The sequence below is a fragment of the Myxocyprinus asiaticus genome, chromosome 49, assembly GCF_019703515.2.
Source record: "Myxocyprinus asiaticus isolate MX2 ecotype Aquarium Trade chromosome 49, UBuf_Myxa_2, whole genome shotgun sequence".
Taxonomy (NCBI): domain Eukaryota; kingdom Metazoa; phylum Chordata; class Actinopteri; order Cypriniformes; family Catostomidae; genus Myxocyprinus; species Myxocyprinus asiaticus.
The window spans coordinates 14,570,157-14,584,605 of NC_059392.1; the positions used below are offsets into that span (position 1 = coordinate 14,570,157).

Sequence of the window (14,449 nt, forward strand, 5' to 3'; positions counted from 1 at the left end):
GTATTCCCGAAAGGGCGGGCACGGCCTGGGCCTGGTATGCCATAGCGATGGCATCCACGATCCAGTGGGTAAGCCTCTGTTTGGAGACAGTGTTCCCTTTCCGCTGTCCGCCAAAGCAGACAAAGAGCTGCTCAGAGCGTCTGAAGCTCTGCGTGCGATCCAAGTAGATGCGCAAAGTACACACCAGACACAGCAACGACAGGGCTGGGTCTGCCTCCTCCTGGGGCAGCGCTTGCAGGTTCACCACCTGATCCCTGAAGGGGGTTGTGGGAACCTTGGGCACATAGCCCGGCCAGGGTCTCAGGATTATGTGAGTCACCCGGACCGAAATCCAGGCAGGTATCGCTGACAGAGAACGTTTGCAGGTTCCCGACCCTCTTGATGGAGGTGAGCGCAGTCAGGAGGGCCGTCTTCAAGGAGAGGGCTTTCAACTCTAATGACTCGCTTCGTGAAGGCCCAGGAGGACCACGGAGAGATTCAGTGGTCTAGGAGGATTCAGCCTCCGGGCACCTCTCAGGCCTGGTCTAGGAGGATTCAGCCTCCGGGCACCTCTCAGGAACCTGATGATCAGGTCATGCTTCCCTAAGGACTTACCATCCACTGTATCATGGTGTGCCGCTATGGTGGCCACATACACCTTCAAGGTGGAGGGGGACAGCCGTTCCTCCAGCCTCACCTGCAGGAAGGAAAGCACTTACCCGACTGCGCATCTCTGAGGGTCTTCAACTCGGGAAGAACACCAATTTGCGAACCGACGCCACTTCAGGGTATAAAGCTGCCTCGTGGAGGGAGCTCTGGTCTGAGTGATCGTGTCTACCACTGCTGGTGGTAGGCCACTTAGGTCTTCCACGTCCCATCCAAGGGCCAGACGTGGAGGTTCCAGAGGTCTGGGTGCGGGTGCCAGATGGTGCCCCGTCCCTGAGAAAAAAGGTCCGTCCTCAGGGGAATTCGCCAGGGAGCGGCTGTCGTGAGGAGCGTGAGGACTGAGAACCAAGTCTGGGTGGGCCAATACGGGGCCACAAGGGTGACCTGCTCCTCGTCCTCCCTGACCTTGCACAGGGTCTGTGCAAGTAGGCTCATTGAGGGAACGCATACTTGCGCAGCCCCCGGGGCCAGCTGTGTGCCAGCGCGTCTGGGCTGAGGGGGGCCTCCATCGGAGACATGCAACGTGAGCGTAAGCTGCCTTGGCAATTTATATACGCTACTGTTGCTGTGTTGTCTGTCTGGACCAACACATGCTTGCCCCGGATCAATGGCAAAAGCCTCCGCAGGGCGAGCAATACTGCCAGCAACTCGAGGCAGTTGATGTGCCAACACAGTCGCGGTCCTGTCCAGGAGATAGCGGCTGCATGCTCGTTGCACACAGGGCCCCAGCCTCACTTGGAGGCATCTGTTGTAATGACGACGTGCCTGGACACTTGCTGTAGCGGAACTCCTGCCCATAGAAATGCAAGGTCTGTCCAAGGGCTGAACAAGTGGCGGCAGATCGGTGTGATGCCCACGCGATGTGTGCCATGCCCATCTCGGGACTCGAGTCTGAAGCCAGTGCTGAAGCGGTCTCATATGAATCAACCCTAGTGGCGTGACTGGCGCCGAGGATGCCATATGCCCCAGTCTCGATGATAGTGCGCCTCACGAGTGAGCATGCGGTCAGTTCAGCACCGACCGCATGCTCGCTAGTGAGGCGCACTATCATCGAGACTGAGTCTTGCTAACAGCTAACTCCATGTCGAGAAAAGAAATGTTCTGAACTGGGGAGAGCTTGCTCTTTTCCCAGTTGACCCAAAGCCCTAGCCGGCTGAGGTGCCTGAGCACGAGGTCCCTGTGTGCACATAGCAACTCTCGAGAGTGAGCTAGAATCAGCCAGTCTTTTTGACCATCCACGTAGTCCGTCACAACCACCTGGCTGTGGGTGTGAGTGTGGTGCGACCGGACGCGCGAAGGCGGGAGGCCCGCGTTCGCGGCATCTAAGTCGCAGGTGCTCAGTGCCTTGTTGCCGTGATAACGGCAGTCGTAAACACTGGCTATGTGACTCAGGGAGTGAGGAAACTGTTCTTTTGAGAATGTGGGTACCGAACATAAAAGAAAAGGAAACCAAGGATTTACCTCCCGGCCCACCACTGGGGGATGGTGTGGTCTGGATACCAGCACCGGGTTTGCAGCAGACATCTCACTCCCTGAGTCGTCTGTCTCAGAAGCGCTTAGGAGACTTCCGGGTCTTCGTGCTGGCCCGTGAGGCGGGGGGGCGTCAGCTTCCTGCGGGGGACTCTACGCTGGGGCCGAGAACTGGGCTCGGGCTGAGGCAGAGCCGTCTGGGTTTTCGCCGCCACAGGGGGATGCCCTCAGCGAGCAGATGGGATACAGGATCTTGAGCCACGTCGGGGCAAGATGTGTTGTATAGCCTCCGTCTGCTTCCTCACCGCCGAGAACTGCTGGGCGAAGTCCTCGACGGTGTCACCGAATAGGCCAATCTGGGAGATGGGGGCGTTGAGAAACCGAAACTTGTCCGCGTCCCTCATCTCGACCAGATTCAGCCACAGGTGGCGTTCCTGCACCACGAGGGTGGACATCGCCTGCCCGAGTGCTCACGCCATGACCTTCGTCGCCCGGAGGGCAAGGTCAGTTGCTGAGCGCAGCTCCTGCATCACATCGGGGTCAGGACTACCCACGTACAGTTCCCTTAGTGCCTTGGCCTGGTGTACTTGCAGGAGGGCCATGGCATGCAGGGCAGAGGCGGCCTGACCAGCGGCGCTGTAGGCTTTGGCATCAGAGGCGACGTCGTCCTACAGGCTTTGGAAGGGAGTGCCGGGCGATCCACCTGAGGGACCTCCGTATACCCGTGGGCCGCCCCGCCATCAAGGGTATTAAGAGCAGACGAGCTGGGAGGTCTTAAAGGCACCTCCACTTAAAAGGGCACCTTTACATTTGTGAAGGGCACCTTTACATTTATGAATGAAAACGGCAGGGGCTTGCCCCTATCGAATTAATACAGGACGTGATTTGTCCCATATATAAGCTGGTCAGATGGCGTCATGTTGAAATCGTTCCAGATCGCTAATTTAACACTGATATAAGTTGGAAAATTTGCCTACGGTGGGTGAGGGACCGTCTGAAAGGTTTACACATTTACACAAATAAAACAAATAGCCTAATCACAAATTCTTATGTACTGTATATCGTAATATAAGATAACGTGTTAACATGAACAATACTACACTCATTAGTCATTACCTATACAGTGCTTAACAGTTTATGTATAATGTAATGTATGTATTCGTTTATTAATTAAGGTACAACCCGAATTCCAAAAAAGTTGGGACAGTATGAAAAATGCTAATAAAACAAAAAGGAGTGATTTGTAAATTATATTCACCCTTTGCTATATTGAAAGCACCACAACTAAACATTATATGATGTTTTAAATTGTGAATTTAACTGTTTTTTTATTTTATTTATTTTTTTATGTACAGTAATTTCAAATCAGATGATTGTAACACACTCCAAAAAAGTTGGGACAGTCGAGTGTTTACCACTGTGAAACATCACCATTTCTTCTAATAACACTTATTAAGCATTTAGGCACTGAAGACACAAGTTTAAGTTAAGAAAGTGAAATTTTCCCCCATTCATCCATTCTGCAGGTCTTCAGCTGCACAATTGTATGGGGTCTTTGTTGCCATATTGTGTGCTTCATAATGCACCACACATTTTCAGTTGGAGACAGGTCAGGACTTCAGGCAGGCCAATCTAGCACCCACACTCTCTGCTTATTTAGGCAGTATGTGGTTTGAAGTTGTCCTGCTGAAAATTCCGGGACATCCCTGGAAAAGACGGTGCTGTATGGCAGTATCTTCTGCTCCGAAATTTTTACATATCTGTCTGCATTCGTGGTGCCCTCACAGATGTGCGAGTTACCTATGCCATGGGCACTAGCACACCCCTGGCCCATACAGACACGGGCTTTTGGACCTGACACTAATAACAGCTTGGAAAAGCGGCCTCACCTGTTTAACATCTCCTGTTTCACATTGCTTTGTTATTTTAACTCATCAATTGTTATTAGTCTTAAATTGCCCATCTCAACTTTTTGTTGCAATCATCTGATTTGAAATTACTGTACATAAAAATAAAAAAAATAAAAATTAAAAAAAAAACTATTAAATTCACAAGGTAAAACATCATATAATGTTTAGTTGTGGTGCTTTCAATATAGCAAAAGGTGAATATAATTTTCAAATCACTCCTTTTTGATTTTATTAGCATTTTTCATACTGTCCCAACATTTTCGGAATTGGGGTTGTATAAAGTGTTCATTCTATTGTTAATTAAAAAAACAGTTAATCAAACCTATTAATTTAAATAGAATAGCAAGTTTTAGTAGTGAACTGTTAACGATGCCAGCTAGAAACTTACCCTGACATACATTTTGTAAGTTCAAATGAGACTATGGTTAAAACGGACCATACATTGTTATTATAATATATTTATGCAATGAAACATATAATTTTCTGTGTAAATATATGACAATTTGAGACCAGGTGTATTCATGTTATTTTTTTAGGGGGGGTTCCTCGATAAATGCCCACCTCTTCAGTCACTACTACACCACTGTTATTAAGTGACGTTAAATAATATGATTGACTTGATTCAAACCAGTTTATTTAGATGTTACAACATGTGTAAATAAAATAACGTATGTGTAAATAAAATAACAAAATAATGTAAAAGGATACTAAACTGCAGTTAGTCAATTAGCATGTTAATGGAAGCATTAGTATGCATGTGTGTGTGTGTGTGTGTGTGTGTGTGCATCTTCATGCTCTGGATACATCAGAGGGATCTTCATATCTTAATACAGGACAGAATATGTAATTACAGATAGAAACATAACATTTTTCCTTAAGTTTACATGCCAAAACATGTACACACACTTGTATAGGTTCAGTGTTTGTGTTTAACAATAACTAGGACTTCATCTCATCAAATTATAGTGCTAAAAAGAAATCTCCTGAAATCACACAGATATTCATTTAAATTAAATGCGGTCAACAGCATCATCATATGTAATGTCATCATGTCCTGTTTGTGGTTCATTCATTTAATGCCTCTAAAAGAACACTCTCTAAAATTCATTGAGAAGTTTGTACTTTCATTACCTCAGTGTTTCCACTCTTGTTTCTTTTCACCCAAAATTATTTTCCGTATTGCCTGAAGTATCAATAGATTATTTGCTGTGTCAATGACCTTATGACATTATCAGTGCACAAAATACCAAATGTTTAAAACATGGAAAGTGTGAATGATGCTGGTCATTTATCCTAACCCATATTTAATGATATTGTAGTATTTTACTCTCTGCTTCTGGCACGGGCACTTTAACCCTTTTCAGTTAAACATACAGATCACCACGACTATAAACACCTTGACTAATGTGGGTGTAAAAATACACATTCAGATGTACTTACAAGTGTTGTCAGATTTTAACTCTCCATTAGAACACGACACGTAAAGATATTCATATCCCTCCCAATCTCCAATATTCCATCCAGACTTGCAATAAAGTCCATACTTTTCACCATGTTTTACATAGACCTTATAATGGGGGGGTTGTACATTGTACTTCTTAATACTGTCAGATGTAATTTCACAGGGCGCTATGACAGACAAAATCAATCTGATTAGACACAAATTGTAAAATAGTTCTTGATGAGAGTGAGATTCAAGAAAATAATTTAGAAATAGACGACTCACCCAGACACTTTGGAGGGGTCTCCCATCTCCCATTCTGACACTTATAATATTGCTTTTGTTTATCTAGCACATAGTCTCTTTGGCAAGTATAATAAACCTCTGTAATTACTTCACCATTCTTTCTAACTACAGTATAGTCTCCATGTTCAAGATGAGGTGGTGGTGGACAGATTTCACCTAAACAAATAAAGTAACAAATACATTTATGTCCATTTTAGCAATTTCACAATTTCCATAGGAAATATTTGTTCACTTTGAAATCATCTACATTTTTTGCTGAACATTGTTTATCATTTTAAATCTGATTGATGAGCAGTATATACTGTATATACCAATTAAATGTTTGTACATAACCTCTCATTTTTTATGAATACTATTTTCCACATATCATAATAAAAGTAAAGCTGTGAAATACCACAGACAAAAATATGGGCATTATGTTGTGACCAAAAAACAACCACAAAAAATGTAAAAATAAAATAAATAAAAAATAACCACAAAATATTTTTCTTAGATTTCATGTTCTTCAATTGGCAACTCTTTTGTCAGACAATGTTGATTACATCTCTGCACACTTTTCTTTCAACCACCTTCATGAGGTTCATCCTGTGATGCTTTGAAAACAGTATTAAAGGAGTTCCCATGTATACTGTGCACTTGCTTTCTGCTCTTTCTTCACTTTCTGCTAAAAAAAATATTTTTTTTTAGAGATAATGAAAACTGTGTTAATGTTGTCAAATGTGTTCATGTTTATTTTGGGGATTGTTTTTCATAGTTATTCAATATTTCAAAAGTATACTAGTGATCAGATTTTCAAGTGTTATTTTTATATTATTGCTATGTTCAGGCATTACAATGGTGGAGTTAATAAACACAAATATGTATCACTTATGAAACTAATGTGTAAGTTGAAATCTCCCTCTCTCTGTTCCGTTCCCACTTATTCACTCAATCAATAGCAGTGTTGGGTACGTTTCTTTCATAAAAGTAATCCACTACTGATTACTTCTCTAAAAATTGTAATTGATTATTTTACTGATTATTTCGTTGGGATGTAATTAGATTACTCATTACTTTACTTTGAAGTTACTTTCTAAAACCAATTAAATCTGCGAAAAAACCCAAATGTGACACTAATAGCTCTTTTAGTACTTTTAATATTGACTGACCAAAAAAAAAATAAAATGTTTTTACAGCAATATGACAAAGACAGCAACTTGGCTAAAAAGATCCAGTGCATTTCTAAATATGCAACTTAACTTTCTTATCTCAAATATGCTGTAGTAGTATCTTCAGGGTTGTGTGTGTGTGTGTCCGCTATCTACAACCTTCTTAGCTGTGTGTGGCATGTATGTGTACAGTACGCTTGTTTACCTGTGTTTGTGTTGGTGTGAAAGACAGAAAAATAATACTAATGAACTGAAAACATTTGCAAACAGTTTTGCTAGTGAATCCATTGTGCATATGAATGCTTGTTTATCTTCGGTGTGAATATACAAGTATGCTTCTGTGTTGCATCATGCATGTGTATTTGTGCATGTGCAGTATGTCTGTTTGTGTGTGTTCATGTGCAGCATGTGTGTGTTTACACAACTCTACAGCGAGTGGATTGTTTCTGCCTCCCTGCTTGTGCTCAGATGAATTGAGTATCCTTTATCACTTGCGCACTATTGCATTGTGTCTGTGTTTAATTGTGTACAGTACATAAAGAACATAAAAGAGCCGTTTTTCAAGACACAGTTCCGCAAATGTTTCCACCTTGTGAGTGATATGTCCCTCTGTCAGATATGTCCCAGGTGCGCTGTTTTCCATATGCACCCGAAGCCGATCACCTCTCCTCCCGCGGCAGCTGCAGCGGGACACACGAGGGAGGCGCGCGAGAATGGGGTAGAACGCGGATATTTGAGGAGGATTTGTTGCCAGACCAGCCTTGCGTGACTCTCTCCTCCAGCCAGCGCTGGGAGCTGACACAGAGCTCGCTGAGACTGATTGTGAGCACATGAAATCTTGAAAATCTTTACTTTTGTTTTCAATTGAATAAACAACTACACTCCGCTTGGTCCATAGTAACACAGCTCACTCATCTGTCGTCGCCTCCATATGTGTCCGCTATGTCATGGTGGTTTGTAAAGCGCATGCTCATTAGCTGCACAGCAACACATAAAAGTACTAACATAGGACCGTAATACATTTTAAAATGCATTCTACTTAATTAATATCATTGTCTTAGCAATAAATGTGTAATTCAGGAAACGTAATTTTATTCATGTTTGTAACTGTGATCAGATTACTTAATTTTAATTTTGTAACGCGTTACACCCAACACTGATCAATAGTCCCTCTCATTCATGCACAATGCACACACTTATATGAGGTGATACAGACCTCTCAACATTTCAGGTGAACTGTTGAAGATCATGAAAAGCAGCAAGAAGAATGTTGTGGCACAAAGAACACTTAAAGCATATGTACTGTATATATTATGTTTTTAAATGGTAAGAAAACATCATGACATTCTCTAAAATGTTGGGGTTGAATCATCATGGGTCCAACCAGTTTTTGTCCAATGGGTGAGCAAATGTGATTGTAAAGATTTTAAGAGGACTCACTTGTGCAGACAAATGCTCCATGCCATTCTTTATCTTCACACGTCCAAGTACCTTCTGGGATTTTATCATATGGACTTTTGCACTTGTATGACAAATTTTCAAAGTTGTTGTACACATTTTTCTCATTTAACAGTGTCACAAACGTCATGTACTTTGTTGGTTTGGAACACTGAGATTTTTCTAAAGGAACAATATAGAACTGATTCAATGTATGTTCAGTGAAAGTTAACAAGTTTTTTTTTTTTTTTTTTTTTTTTTTATCTATTGACTGTACAGTATGTATGACATGCCTAACATTTCCTTAAAAAAGAAAGAAAGAAAGAAAGATGGTTCTTTTCAATTTGACTCACTAATACATTTCGGGTAAATCCAGGTTTGTACGTCACATTTAGCAGTTGTCTCCCTCGAATCAAACCCCTTTAAACACTTATAGTGTACTATATCTCCATGTGAATATTCTCTCTTGTCTTGGTTTTCATCTACCAGCATGGCATTATTTACTGTCCGAAGAGGTTTTGAACAGAAAGCTGCCAGTAAGAGGAAACAAAAACAAGAAGAGAGAAATCAGAGAGGTGAAACTTTCATGCAAAAATAAGCAAAATTGTTACTGTGTAACAATAATGTTTAATAATAAAGTAATATAATAATGTAATGTCATTTTGTAGAGCCAAATAATGTTTTCTTATGCAGTAAATAAACAATACATTTACATTTTGATTGTATGTATACTGTGATCAACAGTTGAAATATTAAGTTATTGGTGAGAAAGAAAAAGAGAGATGAAAACTTAGCACCTCCTCACATTTGTATTGCGCTGTATCTCCACGTAAATATTTGCTCTTGTTGTGGTTTTAATGCACTATAATGGCATTGCTTTCTGAATGGGTCATTAAAACATAGTTCCGATCACCAATCAAAACTCACCTTCACATTTCGGTGTTTCTCCCCAAGTTGCACTGTGGCAAAAAACTCTACTAGGCCCCCTGATTGTGAATAAGTTTCGACATTTGTATGTTACAGAAGATCCTTCAGGATAATATTCTTGAGGTTTAGAGGGTATGACAGCATTTTCCACCTCTGGAGGAATGTCACAACGCACATCCTCTGGAAAAAAGCCATAAAAGACAAATCAGAATCTGCAAGAAGACAGGGTTTAGAGTAAATCATGTTAACATTGTAGGTCAAAGTCACTCAAAGTCATGTAATAAGAGGCTCACCCTCACAGGTTGGTGTCTCCCATTTACCCTTGACACATTTAATCGAGCTATGTGTTGATTTGAATCCTGGATCACATTCAAGTTCTGCAGATTCTCTATCATGATTTTTTGTTTGCTTTATTTTTCCATGATTGACTTTGGGGTAAGCGCCACATTCTTCCTTCCCTGTAAAGATAGAACACAAACACACACACACACACACAAAAATTCAGTAAACAAATTTGTCTTACACCTGACACTGACATTAATAAAACACACTCACTGATACACTGTGGCTCATCAGACCAAGACCTCTCTTTGCATGTCACTGATTCCCACCAGTTGCCACTGAATGGTTTATAACCTGTATTGCATGAGTAAAACATTTCTTTCTCATTTATGGAGGCTCTTTCTGTGAACCCATTTTTCAAGGATGGAGTAGTGCAAAATACTTCCTTTGCTGTGGGGAAAGAACATAAAAAACTGTATTAACACAAAGTCATTTCATTTAATTGGTTTCTGAGTTATCAATGTGAAGTACACTGTTAAAGATTTTCTCATAAAAAAAACAGTAAAGAACTGGCAGCTGGGTTGCCAGCAAGTTATTGTAAAATTAACGGTGTCTTGCTGTTGCTGAAATTAACAGCTAGATACTGTTTTGTAGCTACAGTATACAACTGTAATTTAGCAGCATATAGCCGTCAAAGTACATACTATCTACTGTTGTTGAAATTAACAGCCAAGTTCCCAGCATGCACTGTGGCATGAAGAAATTACTTAGAGTTTTTACTATTTACTGGTTTATTTTGACGTTGTTTTTGTTGCAGTCTAAGTTACTTGTATTTTAATGTTCAGCTTTTACTTTTTACATAAAAGTATGTATGTTAATTGTCACCATTGTTGCGTTTTGTACGCTGAGAGTTGATTTCTGTGTGTCTTGTCAACTTGTGTTATGCTTATTTCATTTTTCTGAAATATCTTTTACTGTTTTTGCATTTATGTGTAATGCTTCACTGTTGCCACATATACAGGTGCATCTCAATAAATTAGAATGTCGTGGAAAAGTTCATTTATTTCAGTAATTCAACTCAAATTGTGAAACCCGTGTATTAAATAAATTCAGTGCACACAGACTGAAGTAGTTTAAGTCTTTGGTTCTTTTAATTGTGATGATTTTGACTCACATTTAACAAAAACCCACCAATTCACTATCTCAAAAAATTAGAATATGGTGACATGCCAATCAGCTAATCAACTCAAAACACCTGCAAAGGTTTCCTGAGCCTTCAAAATGGTCTCTCAGTTTGGTTCACTAGGCTACACAATCATGGGGAAGACTGCTAATCTGACAGTTATCCAGAAGACAATCATTGACACCCTTCATAAGGAGGGTAAGCCACAAACATTCATTGCCAAAGAAGCTGGCTGTTCACAGAGTGCTGTATCCAAGCATGTTAACAGAAAGTTGAGTGGAAGGAAAAAGTGTGGAAGAAAAAGATGCACAACCAACCGAGAGAACCGCAGCCCAATGAGGATTGTCAAGCAAAATCGATTCAAGAATTTGGGTGAACTTCACAAGGAATGGACTGAGGCTGGAGTCAAGGCATCAAGAGCCACCACACACAGATGTGTCAAGGAATTTGGCTACAATTGTTGTATTCCTCTTGTTAAGCCACTCCTGAACCACAGACAACGTCAGAGGCGTCTTACCTGGGCTAAGGAGAAGAAGAACTGGACTGTTGCCCAGTGTTCTAAAGTCCTCTTTACAGATGAGAGCAAGTTTTGTATTTCATTTGGAAACCAAGGTCCTAGAGTCTGGAGGAAGGGTGGAGAAGCTCATAGCCCAAGTTGCTTGAAGTCCAGTGTTAAGTTTTCACAGTCTGTGATGATTTGGGGTGCAATGTCATCTGCTGGTGTTGGTCCATTGTGTTTTTTGAAAACCAAAGTCACTGCACCCGTTTACCAAGAAATTTTGAAGCACTTCATGCTTCCTTCTGCTGACCAGCTTTTTAAAGATGCTGATTTTATTTTCCAGCAGGATTTGGCACCTGCCCACACTGCCAAAAGCACCAAAAGTTGGTTAAATGACCATGGTGTTGGTGTGCTTGACTGGCCAGCAAACTCACCAGACCTGAACCCCATAGAGAATCTATGGGGTATTGTCAAGAGGAAAATGAGAAACAAGAGACCAAAAAATGCAGATGAGCTGAAGGCCACTGTCAAAGAAACCTGGGCTTCCATACCACCTCGGCAGTGCCACAAACTGATCACCTCCATGCCACGCCGAACTGAGGCAGTAATTAAAGCAAAAGGAGCCCCTGCCAAGTATTGAGTACATATACAGTAAATGAACATACTTTCCAGAAGGCCAACAATTCACTAAAAATGTTTTTTTTTTATTGGTCTTATGATGTATTCTAATTTTTTGAGATAGTGAATTGGTGGGTTTTTGTTAAATGTGAGCCAAAATCATAACAATTAAAAGAACCAAAGACTTAAACTACTTCAGTCTGTGTGCATTGAATTTATTTAATACACGAGTTTCACAATTTGAGTTGAATTACTGAAATAAATGAACTTTTCCACGACATTCTAATTTATTGAGATGCACCTGTAGTGCCATTTGCAAGGTCGGATCAATCATTCAGGCTGACCTTAGGTTTTGTTTTCCAAGTAGTACAGTGCAACAACTTGTGTTTTATTGAAACACAAATTGACTGGCCATAAGAACATAATATAAAAATAAAGAAGGTCCAAGGTGCCAGCTCAAGAGAACACAAATCACCATGATGGTGACTTCAAACAAAACAAAACACAACTATTTATAACAAACCAACAACACTAATTAAACTAAGACTTCTATTAAGTCTGAATAAAAACTTTTGTACATGTTTTTTATTTATTTATTTATTTTTTATACAGTTGTTGTAGCCCCAATGCACTACCAAAGTGTACATACTTATTCAAGTGCAAAGGCTTATGGGTATTTCACCATTATAACCCACAATGCAGTGCTATACAGTTATTTTACTGTGTACAGGTTGTTGTTGTTTTTTCATAAAAAATACACTGTTGTACATTGCTTCAAAGGTTTATTTTTTTATTTTTTATTTGACTTCTCATTAGACAGACAAGTAAAGGCTAATGTGAGAAGATAAAGAACAGAGTTGGTCTGAAACATCATGAACACTATGTGCCACAAACTACAATTTTCATTGGAGGTTCTAAAATATATGTTTCAAAATGTCACTAGCTTTCGCCAAGATGATATCATGATTTTAAATGTTAATTTTCCCCTAATTCCTTGCATACAACAGCTATTTACCATAAAACCTGTCAGTTAACAGTGAGCCTGCTCTTGATCTCCCAGAATGTAACATTTTTAACAGCAAACTATTGTATTTAAGAATCACGGTAGGTTGCTGTAGGAATTTGGCTGTAAATTTACAGCAATTTTTTACAGTGTATATCAAATATAATAATTTGACAGGATAATGACATTCAATTTAAGGCTCTCTCTGACATATGAACATCTTTCACACAAAAACGGAAACAAAATGAAGCACTATGTTATTACACAAGAAATTATGAATTGTAGCATGTTCACTTTGCTGAGTATTTTAAACAGTATTCTCTGGGGCGACATTTCTCGTTGTCCCACCCATTTTAGACACAGTGTATGGGCTGTCAGCTTTTAATTTAAAAACATACAAGGATTGTTGAAAAATAAAAACAAAAGAAGACCACAAATTACTGCATATAATTCCATTGTGTAACACTTGTGTCACCTTAGTTTTAAGGTACACTGGACCAGTATACAGGTTCAGAAGAGCAGTAATGAAACTTGGAAAAGAATAAAAAGCACACACAGACCATCAAATGTTTGAACTGCTGGTTTGTATTAACAAAAGTGAGAAACTTTAAATGTCACATAACACATTAAAAAAAAAAAAAAAAAAAAAATGAATTGCCATCCAATAAATGAAATAAAATTAGATGATTGTGGAGGTGAGGGTGTGGTCGAGGGCCCGTCTGGGGAGAGAGAAAGCTGTAAGGACATCTACCTGAGATGAATTGTGACTAATTACCATTTCAATGTTCACAGTGAGAGTCGGGGGAGATAAAAGACGGCCCATTCCACCGAAAGAGGGAGAGAGTGTCCAGCAGAGAACCTGTATGTGTGTTGGCTGCTGCCGATGTTCTTTGATTGAAGCACCTTGACTTTGTGTGCGTTTGAAGCTGTACAGCGTGTTGTCAAGCGAACAAGTTTTGAGTTGAATTAAAGACACTCCTGTGTTGGAATCGCCATGTCCCGCTTCCTCCTTTTGATCCAAATTTGAACATCAGTTACAATGACCTTTTTAACTTATTTACACTTTTACCCCTTCTTTTTCCAATAGGTTTTCTTCTATGTATTGAACTAGTTTGGTTCGCCTAGTTGGTTGATATTGTTTTAGTTCAGATTTAATACTATTCTATTTTATTCGCTTTTTGGCCTAATTGATATGAGTTTGTTTTTTCCTTGCTCACTCTGTGTTTTTCACTAGACAGTACCTTTTCTGTTTTAACAAAATACAGCACCAAACTCAACATTCAAGAGAATAAGTGTAATGAGTCATCGGAGTAGAGATCCAAGTGCAGCTTTATTTACAATAAACATAGTAATGTAGACAGGCAGGGATCAATCACCAGCAATAGTAATATACAAGGAAAATCAGAGAGATAGTTATGAATCAGGAAGAGATAAGGGCAGGCAATCACAGGTAATATCCGGGTAAACAGGATAGTAACAGCAGGCAGGCAGCAACAAGTCAAAACAGGGTAAACAGTCCAGAAACACACACACAGAAAAAGCAGTAAATACCAAGAACACGCAGAGATGTCAGCCAGGGC

The 14,449-nt window shown here is 40.4% G+C and overlaps 2 protein-coding genes across 10 annotated transcripts in view; both read right to left on the bottom strand.

Annotated features, from left to right (window-relative positions):
- The window catches only part of LOC127438245 (uncharacterized), a 215,938-nt gene that overhangs the window by 48,157 nt on the left and 153,332 nt on the right, over positions 1 to 14,449 (bottom strand). The window lies entirely within an intron of this gene.
- LOC127438269 (complement factor H-related protein 2-like) overlaps positions 1 to 14,449 on the bottom strand; it is a 105,561-nt gene that overhangs the window by 3,792 nt on the left and 87,320 nt on the right. For 2 of the 3 annotated variants that reach the window (XM_051693742.1, XM_051693741.1), the window contains exons 2-8: positions 9,840 to 10,016; positions 9,578 to 9,742; positions 9,285 to 9,464; positions 8,711 to 8,887; positions 8,361 to 8,540; positions 5,752 to 5,928; positions 5,466 to 5,654 (exon numbers count right to left, since the gene is read on the bottom strand). In XM_051693742.1, the coding sequence (XP_051549702.1) occupies positions 5,466 to 5,654; positions 5,752 to 5,928; positions 8,361 to 8,540; positions 8,711 to 8,887; positions 9,285 to 9,464; positions 9,578 to 9,742; positions 9,840 to 10,016 (1,245 nt within the window). The remainder of the gene's footprint in view (positions 1 to 5,465; positions 5,655 to 5,751; positions 5,929 to 8,360; positions 8,541 to 8,710; positions 8,888 to 9,284; positions 9,465 to 9,577; positions 9,743 to 9,839; positions 10,017 to 14,449) is intronic. The other variant, XM_051693744.1, reaches the window with a different exon arrangement.